At 43.8% G+C, this 26,444-nt stretch overlaps 1 protein-coding gene across 4 annotated transcripts in view; it reads left to right on the forward strand.

Moving 5' to 3' along the window:
* The window catches only part of TNRC6A (trinucleotide repeat containing adaptor 6A), a 169,991-nt gene that overhangs the window by 74,506 nt on the left and 69,041 nt on the right, over nt 1-26,444 (forward strand). For all 4 annotated transcript variants that reach the window (XM_077449322.1, XM_077449325.1, XM_077449324.1 and 1 more), the window contains one exon: nt 22,872-23,183. In XM_077449322.1, the coding sequence (XP_077305448.1) occupies nt 22,872-23,183 (312 nt within the window). The remainder of the gene's footprint in view (nt 1-22,871; nt 23,184-26,444) is intronic.

Below are 26,444 nucleotides of genomic sequence, written 5' to 3' on the forward strand. Positions count from 1 at the left end.
TCCTAATCCTAACCTAAACTTAAAGCGGAGTTCCACCCAGATATGGAACTTCCGCTGGTCCGGTCCCCAGATAATAGTTTTCTCTATTGGCTAGTAAAAAATCACCAAAACTCAAACACTGCATACAAACGCGCAAGTCGCGAATAAAAACGTGTGAATGCAGCCTTAGAGATGAGGACTAATGGGAATAATAATCTGTGCAGAATGTTTGTCATTTGTAAATACAGGAAATAAAATTTGTGGCGTCAACCGGCTATGATTGTGTATTGAGTTACTGAACAGAAGGTCAGTTGTACGCTCTCATTTGGCCATTGAATGAAAAGAGGTTGCCTTGTGTAAGCTGCTAGTTGTAACCTGGAGATTGCACATGGCTGAGGACAGCTTCTAAACGTAAACGTGGCAAAACGGATGTTTTAAACGTCGGTTACTATCTGTCAAGTTAAATCGTTCAGGAGAGGTTGTAAAAACGTCCTGTGCACATGAAGCCTAAAGGTTTAGCGCTGAGTGGTGCGGGGTGTACCAACATGACCTCTGCCATCTTCCTACTGCTGACGTCAAGCTTCTTTCAAAATGTAACATCAAAACAGCATCACAGAAGGTCCATATACTATATATATACGCTCACCTTATTGCTAAAATTACTGAAATTCAAGATGTAGCTAGGTGTGGTAAGATGTTCACTGCCGCCTTCTGACTGCAGGTGTTCTGTCAGATTAGCAAACCTGGTAGCGGTGGAATGCATGCGCAGCTGACGGAACGTCATTGACATTCACTGATCTGACGGGTTTGCTAATTTGACAGAACTCTCACTGGCCTTGCAGGGCCATTGGCTCCCAGTGCTGTCAATCAAAGACAGTGATGAGGGAGCAGGGGGCGTGGCAGAGTCCCACTGGAGGAGAAGCAGCTAGGAGCGCCAGCAGGGAACCCAGAGAATTGGAGCAGGCAAGTATAGACTTGTTTGTTGGCTTTTTTTTGTTTGGTTTTTATTGTACGTTTACAAACTTTTTAAGGGTTTGATAAGCCAAGAGCTTGAATTCGTTCTTTTATAATGTTTCAGACATTATCTGTTTTTCATTAAAGCGGGAGTCCACCGGGACTCCGCGTTTTTTTTTTTTTTTTTTTTTTTTTTTTTTTTTTTAAAGCCAGCAGCTACAAATACTGCAGCTGCTGACTTTTAAATAGTGACACTTACCTGTCCAGCGCGCCCGCGATGTCGGCACCCGAAGCCGATCGCTCGCTCGTCTGTCGGGTCCTGCCGCCGCCATCTTGGGTATGGGAATCAGGAAATGGAGCCTTTCGGCTTCATTTCCCGGTTCCCTACTGCGCATGCGCGAGCCGCGCGGCGCAATCCGGACGGTCCCCGCTGCCTCTGGGAGCTGTGTGTTTCCCCGCAGGCAGCGGGGCACTTGCTGAAGGGGGCGGGCGCTTGCGGAAAGGGGCGTAACATACGCCCCTTTCCGCAGAGAGCTAGCCCAGAAGTGGGTGCAGTTACCTGGATTATCCAGGTAACTGTACCCCCCTCCCCCCTGAAAGGTGCCGATTGTGGCGCCGGAGGGGGGGGGGATTCCGATGAGCGGAGGTCCATTTTAGGGTGGACCTCCGCTTGAAAGCCCTGCACACATGGGCAGAATGTCGGGAGACATTTGCTGATACAAAAAATACCAGCTGACATTCTGCCCATGTGTATGTCGGCCTGTCGGATGTGCATGCTGGAAAACCAGTGGCTGGCCGACTGACTCCTGACCAGCTGGGTTGCATGAAAAAAAAAGTGTGCTTGACCTAAAGTGGACCTCCGCCCTGAAGTGGAAGTTCTGCTCATCTGATCCCTCCCCCCTCTGGTGCCACAATCGGCACCTTTCAGGGGGGAGGAGGGTGCAGATATCTAGATAATCCAGGTATCTGCACCCACTTCCGGGACCAGCTAGCCGCAGATTGTCAATACACAGCTGAATATCTGTTGTGCATTTCCATGTGTGAAACCCACAATTTGTTTTCATGGCTTCTTTGCCAAATTGGAGGCTAGTATTAAAGTAACTACTGAACAACTATTTGCTTATAGATGAACCAGCTATTTTTACTAGTACACTGTCCGATTTATGCTGGTGTAACAATTTGGCACTTGAACCTGCATATATGTTGGCGATCTTTGCCTGTTCCCTTATTTATTCTTTTTTTTTTTTTTAAAGCGGGAGTCCACCGGGACTCCGTGTTTTTTTTTTTTTTTTTAAAAGCCAGCAGCTACAAATACTGCAGCTGCTGACTTTTAAAATAGTGACACTTACCGTATTTGCCGGCGTATAAGGCGACTGGGCGTATAAGACGACCCCCTATTTTTCAAGAGAAAACATAGGTTTTGGGCAATACTCGCGGTATAAGACTACCCCCCTTCTGAGGCAACACCATTAAAAAAAAAAACATTAGAACCATTAAAAAACACAAAGCAAGAATGCCAACTACTCATCCGCCATGCTGTGATATGTCATAAAGTAAATCAAACAATAACACAGAGATCTATTGAATGCCACAACTCTGGAAAGTAGAATTTTTCACTAACCAAACCTATACCACTTTTGGGTTACATTCTATGGGAATTGTCCACCAAAATGCATTTAATAAACCCCTGTCATATGTCCCAGATTTGCCTGTCCCTCTTGGGTGCCTGGGACCTCAAAGGCAAATAGCAGGATGTATAGTAGTAGGAGATCAGTGAATGGATTTACCCAGGGAAGTATGGTGAGCGGTGTATTATTTTAATGAATACAACACCTGCTTGGATTGGCAGAGGCTGTAGCATCATCAGCCCTTGCCTCTCTCTCTCTCTCTCTCTCTCTCAAAGCCAATCCGAGCAGGCTACTCTATGTAGCCTGCTCGGATTGGCTGAGGTTGTTACTCCAATCCAAGCAGGCTCTGTATTCATTAATAAAATACATCGCTCGCCGGGATTGGCTCAACGGCGTATACTGTTGTAGCTGAAGCCACATACAGTGTTAGCAGACATTTGGGGGCTGACATCCATCGGGCAGCATTGTATACCTGTATACCCGGCGTATAAGACGACCCCCGATTTTTGGGCATTTTTTTTAAGTGTAAAAGGTAGTCTTATACGCCAGCAAATACAGTACCTGTCCAGCGCGCCCGCGATGTCGGCACCCGAAGCCGATCTCTAGATCGACACTCGAGTGCTGCCGCCGCCATCTTGGGTATGGGAATCAGGAAATGGAGCCTTTCGGCTTCATTTCCCGGTTCCCTACTGCGCATGCGCGAGCCGCGCTGCGCAATGAGGACCAGTCCCCGCTGCCTCTGGGATCTGTGTGTTTCCCAGCAGGCAGCGGGGCACTTGCGGGAAGGGGCGGGCACTTGCGGAAAGGGGCGTAAGTTACGCCCCTTTCCGCAGAGAGCTATCCCGGAAGTGGGTGCAGTTACCTGGATTATCCAGGTAACTGCACCCCCCTCCCCCCTGAAAGGTGCCGATTGTGGCACCGGAGGGGGGGAGGGTTCCGATGAGCGGAAGGTCCACTTTAGGGTGGACCTCCGCTTTAAGCCGTGCACCGTTTATTTTGCAGTTAGTTTTGATTGGAGCTCCTAACTAAATGGCTTTGTAATTACTTCCCTTGCACATTCCACTTGCATTTTAGTCTTTGCAGTTTCTCACATGCAGACCAAACCTAATCAGTTTTTTGATTAAGCATGGTGATCCCGCAGCCTAACCCTGGTCTGCTAGCTGAAAATAAGAGTATGTTCCCTTGCAATAAAAATAATCTTTAAATAATTTGGAACCTTACTGTTACTTTTGCATTTCTCTTGTAAAGAACACTGGCAGGGGAAGGCAGGACATTAGAAAATAATTAGGGTCCACAGTAGGAAAAGTCTGTCCCCACTAGGAAGATCTCACTTATTGTATCTTCATCAGGAAAGAAAGCGAGGTTAGTTCTCCCCAACAGGGACACGGATGGATGAAAAATAACGATTTATGAGCGATTTTTACGATAATCTGATCGTTAGTATACCACTTTCGAGAGCCGATCACGACAGTTCATGCTACATTATCTGAAGAGACAAGCACAACATTTTTTGTCGCACGATAGTAGAACCAATGTTTTTCATTTACATCATCAGTACAGTATTCATCTGTAAAAAATTGGAATGACCAATGCTGCGCATGCTCAGAAACAAAAGAATATATTGCATTACATCATTGCAGGAAGTTGTATTCTCTCTTACGAGAATTTTCCTAACTTTAGTAACCCATTTGTTTTCGACATGAGACTAGCGTGTAAAAAAAAAGAATAAAACACAGATGATCATTTGTGCGATATTCTCATTGTGTGTACATTTATCTTTGCTTTTGGATAGAGATGAGGAGAGTTAAAACCTATCCTTTTTTCTGTCCCAGAGGACACAACAGGAAGTGAAATGATATGCCCTCTTAGACCGTTGTCACCAAAACAGGTGTTCCCATCAGCATTTTTTTCCCCTAAACTCCTGTTTCTATGATGGCTCAAAAATGTTTGGATTTCCATTCACTTTTTGTGCCAGAGACCATGTTCACCAGGACATATAGACTTCCCCAACAGGGACATAGATAGCAATAAAGGCCTGGCAAAGGTGCCATTTCCTACACTGCCCAATAATAGGAAGAAAAGCTTTGATTTTTACATACGTTTTAAGGCCTCTTGCACATATGATGCTCCTGTTTGCACATTTACTTTTTCAGATTTTTCTTTCTTTTTTTTTTTTTTATGTATTTGCGCCTATTTATGCAAATGCACGAAAAAGTATTCTTGCTTTCACATTCTGGCTTCTGTCTACTTCCGTGATCAGCTGTCACTGGAGGACGTCTATGTACGCCCTCTCAGCAATTTTAAGCCCATGCTGTAGCCGTGTTTCATCTATAGCGTGATCAGCTGTCATTGGCTGACAGCTGATCACATGGTAAAGGGACAGTTGTGATTTGCCCTTTACCCTGCTCTGCAATCAGCTGAGCGAGCAACAACTCAGCGATTACAGATCGCTCCAGAACTGGAGGATGTCTATGTACGCCCTCTCAGCAATTTTAAGCCCATGCTGTAGCCGTGTTTCATCTATAGCGTGAGAGCACTTGTATTCTGATTTGGAGCTGAGCTGTAGGAAGACATTGCACACACGATCCACTTTTTACAAAATCGGTGCATTTATTTTTTTCTGCACAATGTGGAATTCTCGAAGTACATCTGTGTCTTAAGCTTGGTACACACGGGACAAATGTTGGCCAGTTCAACAAACTAGCCAGCATTTGGCCCGCGTGTACATCAGCCTGTCTGACAGAAGTTGGTTGAATGCCCATGCTGGAAAACCAGCATTCGATCAGTGTTGGCAACCATTGGCACTAACTCTTCGATGTTAGTACAGCCATCTCCCCCTTTCAGAACACAATAACATAGCTGGGATTTAGCTTCTGAAGTGGTTAAAGTGTAGAGCCTGAAACAAAAAGGAAGGGGCAGGGAAAACTGCCCAGCAGTGCAAAGCTCCTGAGGGATTAACCTCCCTGGTGGGATGATTGTCAGGTTTTTGGGTCTCAAAGCGGTACATTGTTCTGCATAGAAATTTGGCATTTTATATTTTAGTCCTGTAATTCTTAGTAATAACGCACTTAAATCTGTCCAAACAAGAATCTGATAGATATCCGGTGTATGATAAAATTTGAAACACAAAATCATAAATTATAATATAATTTTAATCATAAAAAAATAATATAATAAAAATTTCCCCACAATTCACTATCGCTCAATTCTGCAAGTGCTCTAATTTATTATCGCTGTTTTCTAGCTGGTCTCAAACCGCTTTTGACGTAAAGACACGTTTTGGTTGTTGTGGGCAATCAAGTTTCCAGGCAGAAAGAGCAGTGTATATAATATAAAACTGCATGCAGGGCGCTGAACAAAGCATTGGGGACAAAATGTGAAATGATTTTTATACAGTAGTGTAATCTGTACGATTACAGTGTACTGTTATGTATTGTGTACTTTCTGAATTTGCTGCTGGGCTCCGCTCCCATGTGTTGCGGCGCTCGCAGGGAACGGAGTCCAGCACCCAGAGGCATTGGGTGGAGGACACAGCCTTCAGACACAGCGGGGGGACATTGCAGGATCCTGGGGACAAGGTAACTAACCTGCACCAGGATCCTTAGATGCAATCACGTGCGTGGCTCGGGGTTACCGCTAATGGTACTGAAATGTAACCCCGAGCCACATTTGGGAATTCCACCAGCAAGGTAAAGCCCACTGCAAAGCAAATATTGTATAAGATGTTAAAACAGGCCACACAGCATCGCCTCAATCCATGTCAACTGCCCTCTGAAAAGTTGTCCACTGTAGAGAGCTCTTCAGAGGGCTAAGTCTGTATAAAATGTGCTAAGTGTGGTGGTAATGACCTCATTGGTATGATGAAAGGATCTCAAGGAAATAGTGTGTGTGGCAACGTAATAAACCATAAAAGATATTTGCAGAAGTTACAAAGTGAAAACTGAAAGACAAAATATAAACAATGAAGTGGATAGCCCAGTTGACTATACACATTGTTGACTTTATTTGCTACGCTATGGTGGTTGCACTTGTTTTTTTCCCTTTTTTTGGTTTTTAAATCTTAAAGTCTATAGCAGGCGTTGGCTGCGCTTGTGTACGTGTCTTAACCACTTGCCGACCGCCTAACGCCGATGTACGTCGGCAGAATGGCACGGGCAGGCATAAGCACGTACATGTACGTGATTTGCCTCCCGCGGGTCGGGGGCCCGATCGGGCCCCCGCCCGGTGCCTGCGGCGGTCGGTTTTCGTTCGGGAGCGATCCCGGACGAGGGGACGGCCATTCATTCATGGCCACCCCCTCGCGATCGCTCCCGACGAATAGAAATCCCCGGTGACATCACTTCCTCTCCTGTAATGTAAACACAGGAGAGGAAGTGATGTATTCTCTCCTCCGTGTCGGTATTTTTCGTTCCGACACGGAGGAGAGCGGATCAGTGAGTTGCACCAACACATCCCACACACAGTAGAACATGCCAGGCACACTCACACCCCCCCTTTACCCCCCGATCACCCCCCCAATTACCCCTGCCCCCCAGTCACAGTGACACCAATGTCATTTTTTTTTTTTTTTTTTTTTTTTTTTGCATTGGTGTCATTTGTGACTGTAATAACTGTTAGGGCAGTTAGAGTTAGCCCCCTTTAGTTCTAATGTACCCCCCTAACCCCCCCAATAAAGGTTTAACCCCGTGATCACCCCCCGTCGCCAGTGTCACTAAGGCTGGGTTCACATTGCAGCGGTTTATGAGAACGAATGTGATTCGCACCGCACTGCAGTGCAAATCACATCCGATCTCTGTGCGATTCGAGTTCAGCCATTCGCCGCACCCGCCGCACCCGCCACACCCGCCGCAAATTCGCACGGGACCCTTTTTTTGGCCCGCAGCAGAATCGGATCGCATGGGTGTTCACACCATGCGATCCGAGTTTGCAGATCGCACTGCGATATGCGAACTGATCTGGGGGTGTCAGTAACATTTCACTGACACTCCCAGCAGTTCGCATAGGGCAGTGTGAACTGCCGCCGGGAGGCATGCGATGCGGGAACCCGCCGCGGATTCGCGGCGTTTCCGCATCGCTCCAGTGTGAACCCAGCCTAATAAGCGATCATTTTTCTGATCGCCGTATTAGTGTCCCAGGTGACGCTAGTTAGGCAGGTAGGTATTTAGGTTCGCCGCAGCTTTTTATAGCGCCAGGGACCCCCATATACTACCGCATAAAGCCCCCTGATTGCCCCCTAGTTAACCCTTTCACCAGTGATCACCATATAACTGTTACAGGTGACGCTGGTTGGTTAGTTATTTTTTTATAGTTTCAGGGCACCCGCCATTTATTACCTAATAAAGGTTTAACCCCCTGATCACCCGGCGGGTGTCATTTGTGACTAATAACTGTTAGGGCAGTTAGGGTTAGCCCCCTTTAGTTCTAAGGTACCCCCCTAACCCCCCCAATAAAGGTTTAACCCCGTGATCACCCCCCGTCGCCAGTGTCACTAAGGCTGGGTTCAGATTGCAGCGGTTTGAGAACGGATGTGATTCGCACTGCAGTGCAAATCACATCCGATCTCTGTGCGATTCGAGTTCAGCCATTCGCCGCACCCGCCACACCCGCCGCACCCGCCGCAAATTCGCACGGGACCCTTTTTTTGGCCCGCAGCAGAATCGGATCGCATGGGTGTTCACACCATGCGATCCGAGTTTGCAGATCGCACTGCGATATGCGAACTGATCTGGGGGTGTCAGTAACATTTCACTGACACTCCCAGCAGTTCGCATAGGGCAGTGTGAACTGCCGCCGGGAGGCATGCGATGCGGGAACCCGCCGCGCATTCGTGGCGTTCCCGCATCGCTCCAGTGTGAACCCAGCCTAATAAGCGATCGTTTTTCTGATCGCTGTATTAGTGTCACAGGTGACGCTAGTTAGGCAAGTAGGTATTTAGGTTCGCCGCAGCTTTTTATAGCGCCAGGGACCCCCATATACTACCGCATAAAGCCCCCTGATTGCCCCCTAGTTAACCCTTTCACCAGTGATCACCATATAACTGTTACAGGTGACGCTGGTTGGTTAGTTATTTTTTTATAGTTTCAGGGCACCCGCCATTTATTACCTAGTCTCACTAGTGTACCCCTAAATTTAGGGGTGTCTACTTTCCAAAATGGGGTCATTTGGGGGGGGTTTGTGCCATCTTGGCATTTTATGGCCTTCAAAACTGTAACGCCCTTAGAAAGCCTGAAGGCGGTGCTTGGTTTTCGGGGCCCCGTACGCGGCTAGGCTCCCAAAAAGTCCCACATATGTGGTATCCCCGTACTCAGGAGAAGCAGCAGAATTTATTTTGGGGTGTCATTTCACATATGCCCATGGCATGCGTGAGCAATATATCATTTAGTGACAACTTTGTGAAAAAAAAAAAAAAAAAAAAAAAGTTTGTAATTTTCCCGCAACTTGTGGCAAAATATAAAATATTCCATGGACTCAACATGCCTCTCAGCAAATAGCTTGGGGTGTCTACTTTCTAAAATGGGGTCATTTGTGGGGGTTTTGTGCCATCTTGGCATTTTATGGCCTTCAAAACTGTAATAGGTAGTGAGGAGTGAAGTCAAATATTTACGCCCTTAGAAAGCCTGAAGGCGGTGCTTGGTTTTCGGGGCCCCGTACGCGGCTAGGCTCCCAAAAAGTCCCACATATGTGGTATCCCCGTACTCAGGAGAAGCAGCAGAATTTATTTTGGGGTGTCATTTCACATATGCCCATGGCATGTGTGAGCAATATATCATTTAGTGACAACTTTGTGAAAAAAAAAAAAAAAAAAAAAAAAGTTTGTAATTTTCCCGCAACTTGTGGCAAAATATAAAATATTCCATGAACTCAACATGCCTCTCAGCAAATAGCTTGGGGTGTCTACTTTCTAAAATGGGGTCATTTGTGGGGGTTTTGTGCCATCTTGGCATTTTATGGCCTTCAAAACTGTAATAGGTAGTGAGAAGTGAACTCAAAAATTTACGCCCTTAGAAAGCCTGAAGGCGGTGCTTGGTTTTCGGGGCCCCGTACGCGGCTAGGCTCCCAAAAAGTCCCACATATGTGGTATCCCCGTACTCAGGAGAAGCAGCAGAATTTATTTTGGGGTGTCATTTCACATACGCCCATAGCATGTGTGAGCAATATATCATTTAGTGACAACTTTGTGTAAAAAAAAAAAAAAAAATTTTTTTTTTGTCATTATTCAATCGCTTGAGGCAAAAAAATAAAATATTCAATGGGCTCAACATGCCTCTTATCAATTTCCTTAGGGGGTCTACTTTCCAAAATGGGGTCATTTGGGGGGGTTTTGTACTGCCCTGCCATTTTAGCACCTCAAGAAATGAGATAGGCAGTCGTAAACTAAAAGCTGCGTAAATTCCAGAAAACGTACCTTAGTTTGTAGATGTGACAACTTTTGCGCAAACCAATAAATATACAATTATTGACTTTTTTTTTACCAAAGACATGTGGCTGAATACATTTTGGCCTAAATGTATGACTAAAATTGAGTTTATTGGATTTTTCTAATAACAAAAAGTAGAAAATATCATTTTTTTTCAAAATTTGCGGTCTTTTTACGTTTATATCGCAAAAAATAAAAATCGCAGAGGCAATCAAATACCATCAAAAGAAAGCTCTATTTGTGGGAAGAAAAGGACGCAAATTTTGTTTGGGTACAACATTGCATGACCGCGCAATTACCAGTTAAAGCAGCGCAGTGCCAAAGTGTAAAAAGACCTCTGGTCATTTACCAGCAAAATGGTCCGGTCTGAAAGTGGTTAAAGTGGTTAAGTCTGAAAGTTTTTTTTTTTTTAATGCATCAAGATAAAAATAACCTGTGTGCACCAGCCTCCCTAATACTTACCTGAGCCACAGCTCAATCCAGTGATGTTGCACAAGAATCCTGTCTGTCTGGGACTCTCCCTCCTCATTGGTTAAGACAGCAACAGGGCACCATTTGGCACCCGCTGCTGTCAGGCAATGATGGGGGGGGGGGGGGGGAATCCACAGCTCTGTGTCTGAATGGACACACAGCAGCGGTTCGGGTGCGCCCATACGAAGCTTCTTGCTGTGGGGGCAGGAGGATGGAGCCAGAAGTGCCAGCGAGGGACCCAAGAAGTAGAGGATCTGGACTGCTCTGTGCAAAATGAAACAAATCACCCACGGTTCGTTTGCTCCACCAGTGTCCCCACAATCACAATTTGTAGTGCTTCCACCACCTGTGCACCATCATATACGGTAGTATGGTTAAATGCATGCATGATGGTCCACAGGATCTGGTAAGAGGCTTTAATACTTAGTGTCACCTGGTGGTGGAAGCACTACGAATTGTGATTGCGGGGACACTGGTGGAGCAAATCGTGAATGATTTGTTTCCTTTGGACTTTCTCGTTTCACATATAGTATTCCTTTTTAGCCCTTGTCTTATGGACACTTCTTTACATAATTGGTGTGATTCCTTTATACACGTTTTTTCCAGTAATAAGTTTCATGTCATATTGATTCGGTTTTGTGTTTTCATAATATTGAGTGCTATGTTTTTTTTTAGCGCTGCTTTATATATTTGTATAGCTATGTATAGTTTTGTAATCAACAGTATAAAAAACAAAAACAAAAAAAAAACTGAGGTCCATATTTAGACCGTATTTTGTGCAAGCAGCAAGATCAATACAATTTGTGTGTGTGCATAAGGCCTTAATAATAAAAAAAAATATATGTGTGTATATATGTGTGTATGTATGTATGTATATATATATATATACGTGTGTGTGTATTTAGTAATAAGAGGATTGTTTTATGGGTGGTTGGCTGTGTTCTTTATATTTTTGTTTATATCTGATATGATTCTGCATTTTACATTAAGTCTTTGAGATACACTTTTACTTCAAGCAATTCTGTACAATAAGAATTGTGATTTTCTCCTGTAGCCAGCATTTGCTATTAAAAAAATATATATTTTAAAAAGCTACAAATATGGCTATGCAGCAGTTTCACATACAAATGGTTAATTTCTCTGTTTGCGTAGCAAAATCCCTGTAAATGTTTGTTCTAAGCTGCATTCTGTATAATCATCCGGCCACTCTGGTGTACAGAAATAGTTGCTTATAACTTGCACAATTTCCACCTCCATATATGCCTATAAAGTACAGAAAGGCTCTTTAACCGTTAAATCAGAAACGGATTCCTAATGTCCCCTTCCTCTGTTGTGGCTGTCCTGGCGGATTAAACAGTCTCGCTTGTTACATCACCAGCCATGCACGGCTGTGAACCGCTCCTGCTGGTTGCTGTGGCTGTAGAAGGGTTAACCGCTCCCTGTTGTCTGCGGGGAAGGGAGAGCGAGGGAGTCGGGCATTTGACAAGCTTGACAATGGCTGCCTGTAGACGGGAGCTGCAGTTCTGGCTTCAGTGAGTTAATAGGTTGGCATACACTGAAGATATTTTCCAGAGCGGATAGCTGCACTCAGCTACAGCCATTTTTTTTTTCTTTTTTTTTTTCTTCCCCCTCTACAGGGAAATTTCTAGCGTTGCGGATTACGTGTGCTTTTAAAGCCAGACTTCCTCTGTGTGCCCTTCAGCATTCCTGAACTGTCATCCCAGAGAGTGACCGCACAGTGCGAAGCCCTCATCTGCCATTTATTGCACTCCGTATATTTCTGACCAAACAGTTTTTTAGCTTTTGGCTTTTTGTGTTTTTTTTTTATTTTTATTTTTTATATATACATTACATTTTTTTTTGTTGCCCCCTTTCCTTGAGCCTGGCAGCCCTAATGCTAAGACAGCTGCCATTATTTATTAGAAGGGAGGGAGCACTTGTCCAAACGGGCCCCTCCATCAGGAGGAGTTGGCAAACCGGACTTCCACGGCAGTAAAATGACACCATGCTTCTCCTCCATTTTCTCATGAAGTCTGCTGAGTGGGAGAGCAACAGGAGTTGGAAACGTCTTGCCTTGGATCCTTGCTGCGTAACTACCGCCTCGGAGGCTTCCTTTTTGGATTTCCATCAGGTTTGTGTCTGTACAGCTGGCTCTGTGCATGTGCGTGTTTATGTCCTTGCCTCCCTGTTCCTATAGGTTTTACAGTGTCTGCGCTGCTCTCTGGACGGGAGCCGTACATGAATGCTACGCACGTAAGCCTGCTATGAAAAGCCTTGGCAAAAACAAAATACCAGTGCAAGGGAGAGCAGATTGCTAGCAGGGCGCTCTCTCTGCTTTTAGTGGGCAGTTGCTGCAATTCATAGTTTACCATGCCATATAGGAAGTGCAGCATTTCTCGTATTTTATTATAGATTTACTAGGTTATCTTTATTGCCAAAAGCACAGGTTGTTGTGTGTGTTTTGCACTGTACAATCGCTTGGCTTTTTCTTCTTATTGATGTAAAGTAAAGCACCAGCAGTGTTCTGTAACATGAGAATCACCGCAGGGAATAGGGTATTTGTTGTGCTTCTGCTGTTGTGAAGGGATTTACTATTAGACAGGCGGAACTGTCGGATTGACTTGTGCTGCGGCTTTACGTTTGCACAGTGAATAGTGAAGCTGTCCCTGTTTGCTTTGCATGGTAATAGGGTTTACATACAGATAAATGGATTCAGCAGCGCTGCACAAGTCTCTTGGATGAGCTTGCTGTGTACATGCTTGTCTAGTGACTCATTATTGCCTTAAAAATGGAAACTCTTATATGTCTTAGAGCTTGTCACTTGGTGAACACAAAGTTTGATGTTTTCTTAGATTCTTGGGCAGAAATGTCAGCAACCAAAAACCTTGTCTTTTATAGTGAATTCCCTTCAAGTAAGGGAGTTCTAGATTAGATTCAAATTTCAATTGTGTGTATATAAACATTTAGCTAAATATACACTAGTAGATTTTCAAACGACTGTACAAATATTTGTACATTCCATGTCTGCACAAATGACATTTGAAAGTACTTAAAAATTGTATTTGTTTTTACCATTTAGTTTTGGAATTTAATGTAATTTCGTGAACGAAAAGTATATACACTTAGAAATGTGTTAAAGCAGAAGAGAAGTCCGCTATGTATATATATTATTTTTTTTTTTAAGGCTCGCCCAGGTGAGTTATGTCATAATGTCGTATGCACAGCATATTAGTACATTATGGCAAACTTACCTGTCATATGGTGTCCTCCAGAGCAGCGCTGGGACCGATCCGGCTGGCCCCGGACGCTTCTATCTTCACCGATTCTTCCTTCCGGGTTCCGTGCCTTCGACCACTTGATAGGCCAGGTTGCGATGACATCACTCCCATGCATACGCATTGGGGGGGGGGGGGGGCTGTAAATGTTGGCTGAGCTGTGCATGCGCAGCTCAGTGGACATGACAGCTGACAGGCAATAAGGATGCATTTTTGGCAGAAGAAATCAATAGGGTCTCTTCTGTCATAAATACCCTGCCTGTCAGCCATTTGATTATACATCAATGTTACTTCCACTTTAATTGGAGAAAACCTTTTCTCAGTTAGCGCCTTCAAATTTTTGAGTCACTGTGGTTGAAAACTGTGAATCTGACCCAAATAATTAGAAAATGTAACACATCTTTTCTTAAAATGAAAATGTTTGCTTTAGTCTTATCAATTAATTTTAAAGGGCAATATATTATAAGCTTGCGTTCCCTGGTGATCCTGCCACACTTCCTGTCCTAGGGTGACAACACACTCACCATAGTGTATTGCAGCACAGATCCTCTGTAGCTTCATTGCTGCCGCTGGCATCTGCTGCTCTTCCTTCCCAATCAACTTTGAGTACTGCAAAGGAGCCACAGGGAGGGATATTTACCTCTACCTCCCCCTGCACTGCTTTGATTGACCCCCCCCCCCCCCCCCCACTGTACTGTACCCCCCTCTCCATCACTGATCCCTGGCCAGCATCTTCTCCTGCTCTCCATTCTGATACCGTAGCCAGCAGGAGGAACAGGGTTGCTAAACATGTAATGTTTACCAGCCCCTTCCAAAATACAAAGTGACCGATTGATACCGATCTCGCCTGTGTTCATTCATCACTGAAGCATAGTAAACTTGTATACTCTGTATAGACTATTCATTCATATGCAGTGCAGCTAAGGCTGCAGAGAAAAGGAATAAGGACTGTATGTCCTCAGTCATTTTCTTGATCTCAAACAGAAATCGAAAACTATTAATATATATTAAAAAAAATAAACATTGCAAGGCCCCATTCACACGGAACATACTACAGTGTACACCCGTGCAAGGTTGTGTTTACTCACACAGGGAAGCACAAATGTTTAATTGGTGTCAATTGGGGCACAGCGGCCATAGACACATCCACTGCTCTCCATTTGAAATCCGCGTGGGTGTGAATGCATGTGTCTCAACTTGCAGGGTCTATGTTCGGGGGCTGTGCACCCACACAGTTGTAAGATTGGGAGCAGCGCGCATGTCCCAATTGACATCAATAGAACTGCTTGCACAGGGATGATCAGAACACCCGTGAATCCCCATGCTCGTAAACACAGCCCTCACTTGTTCATACACTATAGTTTGTCTTCCTGGATCACGCTGCGGGACCATGCAGCGCTGTGATCTGTCACCGGCTGCGTTCACCGGACACAGCTAATGACTGATCACTGTATCGGCCCGCTGCGGGTACCATGTGACCGCTGTAACCAATGGTTATGTGAACAATAGATGGCTTCCTTTCAAGCAATCTATTGTATACAATTGTGTTGCTAGCTGTGATTGGTTAGTGTGATCACATGGTACAGACTGGGCCAATCACAGCCCATCTGTACCATGTAACTAGCTCTGACCAATCACAGATAATCACAACAAAAGAAGAAAAAATTTAGATTCAGTGAAATGCTTGCAGATAGAAATGCAATGCACCAATGAAAACATACGGATCACTTCCCCAGAGTAGTACAATGTTACTATGGTAACATTATATTGCTCTGGTCAAAGTGTGTTTAAAAAAAAAAAGTAAGAAAATTGGGGAAAAAATACAATTTGAGAATTGTTTTTTTTTTTTTTGGTGCTATCACCAGTATCCCTGATCACCACACCCGTTGTATGCTGGCACTGTACTGCACTAATGACAGTATGTAAAAAAAAAATTAAAGTGGAAGTCAATGCAAAAAATAAAATACCTGCATCTATAGACACCACCAATCTAACACTAAACTATCTAGCCTTGTAATGAAAAAAATTGTATACATACCTTTTTTTGAAGCCGATCTGATCCGACCGGATCCCACGCTGAGCTGTCAGCCTCGACTTCTCTGTGGTGGCGGGTGCAGAGGACACGTATGACAGCGGAAGCCCATAGTAAGTCTATGGGTGATGTCACTTCCCATTCGTTTCATAGCCATTGACATTGGTGTCCACTGCAGAGCTTCTGCCGCTGAAGATCAGGTAAAAAAAAAAAATGTATACTGATTTCTTCTTTACAGGGCTAGATAGGTTAGTGTTAGATCAGTCGTGTCTATAGATGCAGGATTTTAGTTTTTGCATGGACTTCCACCTTAGATCTAAGCCCATGCAGTGGTCCGGGCACACCGCTCTGCCCGGCGACATGTCTCCCGGAGTTATCTCCAGGTACTGCAGGCTCTGGCGCTGTGATTGGCCAGAGCAACAATGACGTCACTCCTGTGCATGCACGTTGAAGCCACCGGTAACAGAACATCAGCTGAAACAATGGCATGAATGAGCCGTTGCTTCAGTGCGCATATGCCGATGACGTTGGCACATGCTGATACATGGGATATTTCCTAATCCGTGCAGGTTTAGGAGATATCCACGATAGCTACACGTAAGGCTTACCTGTAATGAAAAGTGGTCTGTAAGGGTTCACAACCACTTTAAGTAAATGTCATGTTGCATTTCCCTGAAAATCTGCACACTTGTATCTCCTCTACATGCAAAGATGGCTATTAGTGAAGATCTAAACGTTACAGTCTTTGCGCATGCGCAGATGTTTCCCGAAAGGCTCCCCCAGGATCTGGAGGGGGAGGGGAGGATGCAATACACTGGGGACTGAAGTATTTTATTTACAAATTCTAAACAAGCAGTAAACCCGCTTTAAAACATGTCCCCATGGATTCCGTAGCTGCATGTAATGTAATTCATTCTTAAGATCATAAGATAAACAAAAATCAGGTTTCAGTTGGTATCGTCTATCTTGTACCACGTATGCTGTTTGTTTACATTCGAGAGCTGGCAGTCATTGCTACTAGAGAAAAAAGGGGAAAGGACGGGTGATTTCAGTGCCTTTGCAGTAAAATTGGAAGATGCCTATCTGTACAATACCTGTAGCTACAGAGGTTAGTGAGGGTTTGCGCTTTAGTTGAATAGGTTAACCAATATTTGAATTTCAAAAGTCATCTTCAGTCTTTTCATAAACTACAGCTTTCATTAATGAAATAACTGATGATCCTGCCATGAAGGTCTGCTGTACAGGCGCTTTCTGGTGTGTGTGTGTGTGTGTGTGTGTGTGTGTGTGTGTGTGTGTATCACCAGCTGTGCTCCTGCATAGTCACCCTTTCGCGTTCTTCTCATAGAGATCCACAGCACCGAGATGAAAGAAAGGTGAAAACCATGTTTTAATATGGCATAATTAAAGACGCCTGCTTAAATTGAAATTAAAAATCGTGCAGCTACCACCTTCAGAATGAAACTGTATCACTCCAAAATGAATAAAAAAAGGAAAAGAGCTGACATAAATATTAGACCATGATTCAATAAAAGTAAAACTTTACTGTACTTTTATACAAAGTGATAATAAAAAGTCCATAAGCATGAATGGAGACCTCCGCCTTGCGTATTGAATCCTAAATGTGCTCTTTTGAAATCTTGCAACTGTGCCACCACAAATCGCCAGCTGTGTGAAATGAACATTCACCGTCAATCCAGCGACCTTTATATTCTTAAAGGTCTGAGCGCCTTGGGATATCTCCTCCAAACCGATCACACTATACATCTTCCTACTCCTCTGAGTTCTTCAGTTAGTACTTCAGAAACACCATGACTTCAAGCCATAGTTTATTTACTAAAGGCAAATCCACTGCACTTGAAAGTGCAGTCTCTGTAGATCTGAGGGGAAGATCTGAAATGAGGGGAAGCTCTGCTGATTTCATCATCCAATCATGTGCAAGCAAAAATGCTGCATTTTTATTTTCCTTGCATGTCCCCCTCCGATCTACAGTGACTGCACTTCCAAGTGCACTTATAGTGCAAAGTGGATTTGCCTTTAGTAATTAACAACCATGGTGTAGTATTTTATTACTCCAAGGTGTATAAAACACATGATATTTCACTTACTTGTTTTGCCCAAGCTTGATACCAATGTAAGCTGCCTAGTTTTGTTCCAGCACCTCTGCACTGCTTTGTGACCAGCATGCGTTCCCAAAACCAGAAGTTCTGGCCGGACGAGACGTCATACCGGAACAGGAAATGTCCGCGGAGCCTTGACTAGTTTTGCAAATGACGTCTTTAGGAAGCCACATCTATAATTAAATGATAGATCTAGATATAGCTAGATAGATATATCTATCTAGCTATCTTTTTTTTTTTTCCTATTGTCTGATATGATGTGCCCTAATAACTAGATGCCATCCCGTGAGGGTTTATATCTGTTTTGTGTGTTCTTCACACAGGTGCTCAGCCTTGTACAGAATAATGGGTCTTCAGTTTGTTTTTCTGTACAGCACTGCGTACCTGTGATACTCTCAGCTGTGTGGGTGAGTCTGTACATCCGATGTGTATTCATTCACTTAGTGCCTTTAAAAAAGTATTCATACCCCTTAAAGTTTTCCACATTTTGTCATGTTGGGGGATTTTAGTGGCACATAGTTGTGAGGTGGAAGGAAAATAACTGGTTTTAGTTGTTTTTTTTTTTTATCTGAAAATGTGTCGTGCATTTGAATTCTGCCCCCCTGAGTCAATACTTTGTAGAACCATTTTTCGCTGCAATTAAATCACCTTTTTGGAGATGTCTCTATCAGCTTTGCACATCTAGAGAGTAAAATTTTTGCCCATTCTTCTTTGCAAAATGGCTCAAGCTCTGTAAGATTGGATGAAGAGCGTCTGTCAACAGCAGTTTTCATGTCTTGCCACAGATTCTCAATTGGATTTAGGTCTGGACTTTGACTGCTTTGAGCTAAACCATTGTAGCTCTGGCTGTATGTTTAGGGTCGTTATCCTGCTGGAAGGTGAACCTCCGCCTTAAGCTTTTTGCAGATTCTTAACAGGTTTTCTTCTAAGATTGGTACAAACAAGGCCAAGGATAAATCCAAGAAAAATGCCAAGCTTAGCTTAACCACCAGCCCGCAGACAACCAAATAACCTAACAGTATGCGTTAGATGTGTAAGTGTCCGCACAGTGGAGACACGTGCATTCTGATGGATAAGTGAGAGGAGGTAGACTGATCTTCTAAGATTGCCCTGTATTTGACTCCATTCATCTTCCCATCAACTCTGATCAGCTTTCCTGTCCCTACTGAAGAAAAACATCCCCAACAAAATGAAGCTGCCACCACCATGTTTCACAGTCGGGATGTTGTGCTCAGGGTGATGTGCAGTGTTAGTTTTCCACCACACATTGTGTTGCTTTTAGGCCATCTGGGTCTCATCTGACCAGAACACCTTCTTCCATATGTTTGCTGTGTCCCCTGCAAGGCTTCTCGCAAACTGCAAACATGACTTCTTATGGCTTTCTTTCAACAATGTCTTATTGCAACTCTTCCATAAAGGCCACATTTGTGGAGTGCACTGCTGATGGTTATCCTGTGGACAAATTCTCCTACCTGAGCTGTGGATCTCTGCAGCTCCTCCAGAGTTACCATGGACCTCTTGGCTGCTTCTCTGAATAATGCTCTCCTTGCCCAAGCTGTCAGTTTAGGTGGATGGCCATGTCTTGGTAGGTTTGCGGTTGTGCCATACTCTTTCCATTCTTGGATGATGGATTGAAGAGTGCTCTGTGATTTGTTCAAAGCTTGGGATATTTTTTTTTATAACAAAACCCAGCTTTAAACTTTTCCACAACTTTATCTCTGACCTGTCTGGTGTGTTCCTTGGCCTTTATGATGTTTGTTCACTAAGGTTCTCTAACAAACCTCTGAGGGCTTCACAGAACAGCTGTATTTATACTGAGACTAAACTACACACAGGTGGACTCTATTTACTAATTAGGTGATTTCTGAAGGTAACTTATTCCACTAGATTTTAATTAGGGGCATCAGCGTAAAGAGGCTGAATACAAATGTACGCCACACTTATCAGATATTTGTAAAAAAAAATAAAAGAAATTGAAAACTATCATTTTCTTTCCACTTCACAATTATGTGCCACTTTGTGTTGGTCTATCACACAAACTCCTAATAAAATAAATGTACGTTTTTGATTGTAACATGACAAAATGTGGAAAATTTCAAGGGGTATGAATACTTTTTCAAGGCACTGTATGTGAGCTGCCTGCATGCATCTTCACGGTAGTTCAGAAAAGTAAACAAGCAGCTCTTCACGCTGTACTGGGCTGAGCAACCTTGTGAATGAGTTCTTAAACTGAACATTTACATGCTTATCTAAAACATTAACAATGTTGCTGTTTCCATATAATAGCAGTTAATGTGATTGTAAACCCTTACAATCCACTTTTTACAACAGGTAAGCCTATAAGGCTTACCTGTAGCTACTCCGGATATCTCCTAAACCTGCACGGTTTAGGAGATATCCCCTGTATCAGCATGTACCGAAACATGTGCACTGACGCAACTGCTCCTTTGTGCTCTTGCTTTGGTTAGTGTGCCTCGACCGGTGTTCTGCCGTATAGTGTCCAGCCATGAAATAGTGTCCGCCCCGTACTGCGCATGCGCAGTATGGAGCAGACAAGCTTCGGAAAATTTCCGAAGCTGAACGGCGCCTGCGCCGTGAGTGGAGGTGGTAGCCCCACCATCCAAGCAGACATAGGGTTGCAAGTATTAAGGGGCCCCTCGCGGGCGAGCTTCGCTTGCCACGCTTCGGGCTCGGCCTCGCTGCGCTCGGCTCTTTTTTTATTCCTACTCTATGTCCACTTGGATAGTGGGGATAGAACCTGGACTCACGGCGCAGGCGCCGTTCATCCTTGGCAATTTTCGGAATCTGTGTTGCTGTGTACTGCGCATGCGCAGTACACAGCGGACACTATCCGATGGAGGATGTTATTAGACAAGACACCGGCAGCTCTCGCATGCATGCTCGGGAGTGATTTAATTGCGGCTTCGACCAATCACAGCGCTAGAGCCCACAATACCCTGGGAGTGATGTCGCCAGCCGGAGCTGTGTACTGGGACCGCTGTGGGGGTTTCGATCTAAGGTGAGTATTTCATAATGAGCTAGTATGCTATGCATACTAGCTTATTATGCCTTTGTCTTGCAGGGTTTTTTTGGGGGGTTTTGAGTGGGTTTACAACCACTTTAACTCACCCCTGTGTATATGGCACAGTAAATGACTGTACAAAAAAGTGGCAACCACCCCAACCTATAACTAGCCTTTGCAGTAAAATGCACATGAAAGGGCAATGCACGTCACAAAATTCCCAGCACACTTACCAGCTAGTCTGCAAAACAACCTAATTGACCCTGTGTAACGATATACATTAAAAACAGAGGGTTTCGTTTGCACACATTTGTAAATATATGTGCAAGCCACAGTGCCCACGTCAAGGCTCTAATGTTTTGCAGTCCTAACTCTAATTTCCAGTCTCCCAAACTGGAGCACATATAGCAATGGATAGGTTAAGGGCCAGGTTTGTGTGCTCCAACTTGGGAGACTCTGAAAATTTGTTAGAACCGCAGTATGTGTAAATAACTGCAAATGTGTGCAGCGAACCCCTCTGTTTTCACAGTAAATGACTGCAGTTAAATCTATTTTCTGCACATGCTTTGTAAATGAAGCTTATCCAAATTAGATGTTATTTATCTGCCAATTGATAATACCATTAAGTAAGTTGTTGCCTTTACTGTCCTAAAAAGGCTTCTAATCACGGCATCTAGATTTCCCCAAGCTGAAGTGTTCCTTTGAATAAAGCCCCACTTCACCCCTGTGGTGTTGTCTTCAGTGGTATTTTATGGATGTGGTGAACCTATCCATGTGTGATCTGTCTTCACCTTTTGACATCTCATTTTTTAAATTGGCAGTCATCTGTGAAATAGACTTGCTGTGGCACAGCAGTGACCAGGGCTAGTGGCTGGAGGGGCTGCTGGCTCTGAATTTCAGGTGGATGCGCACTAGAGGCCCTGTCTGCGGCTTGGCGTTTTTCGAAGCTGAACTACAGGCAAACAGCTTTAAAAGAGAAGTATGGGGATGTTTGTTTTATTTTCTATTCACGGGGGACTGTGAATAAGTGACGGGGCCAGGGGGTGCGGGAGATGGTCTGTTCGCAACATTTCACACCCTAAATATGGGTGTAATGTGTTATGAAAGGTGGCTTTATCACTTCCAGACTGCCCACCGCACATATACTGCGACAGGGCAGCCTGGCTGTGCGAACCCTCTCTCCCAGTCAGTCCGCCACCCCCCCAATTTTTATAGCACTGATCACTGTATTGGTGTCACTGGTCACCAAAAAGTGTCAGATTTGACCGCCACAATGTCGCACTCCCGCTAAAAATCACAAATCGCCAGCCTTAGTATCAACAATAAAAATAAAGTCCCTAAATCTTTTCCCTATTTAGACGCTATAACTTTGCACAAACCAATCAATATACGCTTATTGTGATTTTTCTTTTCAACAAAAATATGTAACAGAATACATATATATATATATTTTTTGGATATGTATAATGGCAAAATAAGAATTATTTTTTTTCAGAATTGTCAGCCTTTTTTTTGTTTACACGTCTTGCAGCGATTTGAGATCGCAGGGCAGAATCGCAAGATTTGAATGGGCCCTAAGTGCTTACCTGTGTTAATAGCATAAATACATTTGTCCTTTTCCTAATGATCTGTCCTTCCAATCCTTTTTTACTACTTCCAGATCTGATTTGTTGTTCTCAGCATTTTTCATTACAAGTGCATTGATAAAAAGGCACGAGGTATCGTGGCTTGATGTGTAATTTGCATGTTGTATTAAAATTTTGGATTTGGCGAAGGTATTTTCACTTAGGATGTGCCCAGGTTATTTTCTTATTATTTGGCATCTTTAAAGTACAAAATTGAGTGACTGGAAGCTGATCATTACAATGTGTTTTCTGCAAGAAAATATTAAGGGTGCTAAATTCGCTAAATTTAAGAGCTGCTGTTTTCACCATGTGACCTTGTTTAACGCCCACTCCGTTCTGTTTACCACACAGTGCCAGATGAACTACTAAGCCAGCCTCAGCCTGTGAACGGGAACATTGGCATTTCCACCGTAACCAGCATTCAGAATAATGCCAAGCGGCCCACAGCACTCAGCCCACAGCAGCAGCAACCGGTGTCTCGATACCCTCCCCGTGAAGTACCACCACGATTTCGACACCAAGACCAGAAGTCTCTTTTGAAGCGTGGGCAGCAGATTCCTGGCATCGCAGCCAGCCTGGGTTCAGCCACTAAAGTATTAAATCAAGAGTCAGAAAGCAGCACTGTCCTGTGTCAGGAGCGCACTGTGACCGAAACGCCGCCAGGTAAACATTGCATGCACTGTTTTTTTGTGTTTTTTTTCTCTCCCAGCACTGGTTTGCTTAGAAGGTCCATGTGATTTACCTATTGGAAAGGTCTTAAAGCTGAACTGTGTTTTGAATGTGCTGAAGCATGCATTATGTAAATGGGTACAAAGGAAATTACATTTTAATGTCTGAATTTTATATTCTTTTAATTCTATGTTGAGGGAGAACACAAGTAGCTTAAATACATAGTTCTACACGCACATGGAACTGTTTTGCCTGCCAAAAGATCTGTATAGTATTAAACTAGTCTTTTGCTTTTCCCATCCTAATATGCTGTGTCAGCTTAAAATAAAGCAGGCACTGACAATATTCACAGCCAGGAATTTTGCCGGCACTGTGGCACTGCCCTGCACCCGCTTGCTTTTTTTGACTACCACAGAAAGTGACTGGTGATGGCCTTTTTGAACAGAACACTTCATAGAGACCAATCCGTTTGCTCACTGAGAGCAGGCACTCCTACGTCAAGCCTACTTTTAGCTGGATATAGATTAGATAGTTTCCGCAGCTTAATTTTAAAACAAACTTTTTCCGGTCAGCCATAGACTTAGAATTTCAGCTTGTTCAGGTGGAACCGGCAGAGATTCAAACCACGAATGGTCAGGCTGATGGTGCCCATGGCGATCCATCTATTGACGTGGGTTCAACCAACATGTCATATTTTTGCATGCTATTATTGCCAGTGGCCGCTAGCAGGACGCAGGAGGCGTTCTACCATCAACACAATCAGCGTTGATGGGGAAATTGAGCAATTTTTTGTATTGTCTATGGCCTGCTTCAGGGAATACATAAGTGAACTAAAAGCCCACTTTAGGTGGGTGCATCCATGTTGAATTCCTTACTTTTTTTGTACTTGCAATCTGACTGTCATCATTCTACAATTTTGGCCTGCCATACATGGATTGAATCTCCTGCTGAACCAGCCGAGATTTGAACCATTAATGGGCAGGCTGAATGTACCAAGTTGATCAATCAACTTGGGTACAAACCAGCCTGCTGGATTCTTTTGTGCGTATCACTAGTGGCTGCTTTAGCCATTCTGTCCATCGTTGTCTTCTCCCAGCGAGGATGGCTCTGCCCGGCCACTCCCGCTGTGTGAGAGAAGTCGATAAGGCAGGACTGTAGTTAGACATATGGAGAGATTTGGGGGGGGTGGGTCGAGGGGGGGGGGGTGATTATGGGGTAGAGGGTGGGAGTATTTTTAAGACTATTTGTATAATGTGAAATTGTTTTGTACGAAGGTTATATGTTTAAAAAACTAAACAAAAAAAACTTTGTTGATGGGAGAAAAGGAGCAAATTTCTTTCCTGCAACTTGTTGCAGAAAAGCAATTTGCTACATGTATGGCCGGAATAACTTTAGAACTATCAGTACAATGAGGACCTACATAATCTATCCAATCAATTTGTATTCATTCAGGCAGGCCCTTACACTACCTAGTTGGTGGTAGATCTAAAGAAGATTGTACAATTGGATTGTAATGAGCTTTAAGCACCCTGACTTTTGAAGTCCTTTCAACCGAAGTTCCTAATATTCACACCTGCTGTATCCATTTTTGCCAGTCTGTCTCCCAGTTGAGAATGTCTGGTTATTGTACAACATAGAAAATATCACAGGAGCAATGAGACTCTGTCATTTAACAGAACCATTCATTTCGGTCAGTCGGCTTTGCATCTGTAGTTTCAAAACACTCTAGTGGGGGTGATTATTATACCTCAACAATATCCCCCAGTGTTTCAAAAGGAAACCAATTCTGTGCATTACAACAACCACAAAGATTCTCTTTTTAAAACTGGCCTAGAGCTGCCATCTGGTTGCTGCGGGCAACTCACTTTCTGCTTAGCCACTTTGGATACATGAGGCCTTACGTCTTCAGCTTTTTTTTTTTTTTTTTTTTTTAAAGAATAGAGCGTGAACAGCAAGAGTTGTCACTGGAATACCGAGCAGGGATCTGTCCTTTTATAGAGTTGTTTACTTCTTCAGAGCCGTGCTCCCAGCAGCTTTTTTATTTCTATAGTGCTGTATATGTTTCTATAATCCACTTCTTCTTGCCACATCTACACTGCTGTCAAAGTGCAGGTGAAAAAGATGGACTAGTCATACAAGGTGTAGTCTATTTCTTCAGATGAAGCAAATGAGTTGATCATGATGCTGCCTTGAATCTTGTCTTGTAGGCACTGATCACATCTATAACCTTAAACTATAAAATTATTAGGAAATGATCTCCAAATGCCAGTATCTCTACACACTGTACCACTTCCACCACGTTTGATTTGGAGGTTTAATTTTTTATTTTTTCTTGGAAGCGGGTACCTATTTCTGACAGGTACCACCTCCATTCCTGCTCCAGTCGCCTAGGCGAGCCAAATGTACGTTTGGCCCCCTCGCTTCATGCCTGCAAACTCTTGGGACACGTCACAGGTCGCTGCAGGTTCATTGAAAAAGTGCAGCGCTACTTACGCATGCCCAGTGGGAAGCTGGCAGTGAAGCACCAGGAAGTTGCAGTCTGCTTCCCACATCCAAGATGGTGGCACCTGAGACCCATAGACCTGTGAAGAACCAGTCTGGGTGAGGAAAACTTTGGATCCCTGGACTGGCATTTGTATTGAAAGTCAACAGCTACAGTGTTTGAGAGCAGTTCCTCTTTAATCATGTATATTGCCCTGTACTCATTAGCTCTACCTTGTAATATTTCAGTGCAGCGTGATAGAACATTAGAACATTAATTTCTCTTTGATTTTCCTAGGTTAATTTAATGCTTTACTAGAGCATTAATACCTGAGTGGGAATTAAGGCATTTAAAGCCCATCTTTGGGCAAATTTTAATACTACTTGCACTCACCCCCTCTAACCTAGTCTGAACATTTTTTCCACTTTGCCTTGTGCAGTAAGATCTACTTGCCTAAGTCCACTGCCGGGGACACTTCTCTGGTGGTCCTTCTAGGCATAATCCAGTGCTGTAGATGTACTCATGCCTGCTTGGTCAATGTCACGCCTCTTATGGATCCAGAGAGAACCCCACCACTTGACAGCCAATTGGAAGTATCTATATCACGCAGGCAGTGATGTGGACACTCAACGGTCTCTATCGCTTAATTGGAGTGTCACATGATCCCACTTAGGTTTTTGTCTCCTAATGCCAGTAACCCATTAAGCGGAGTTAAAGGGAAAAACGTGGCAGGGATGTTAATAACTTGCTGGATGTGGGTTTTACGTCTTGTT

The sequence above is a fragment of the Lithobates pipiens genome, unplaced genomic scaffold (assembly GCF_037356315.1).
Source record: "Lithobates pipiens isolate NorthernLeopardFrog02 unplaced genomic scaffold, aLitPip1_a1.2 Scaffold_22, whole genome shotgun sequence".
Lineage (NCBI taxonomy): Eukaryota > Metazoa > Chordata > Amphibia > Anura > Ranidae > Lithobates > Lithobates pipiens.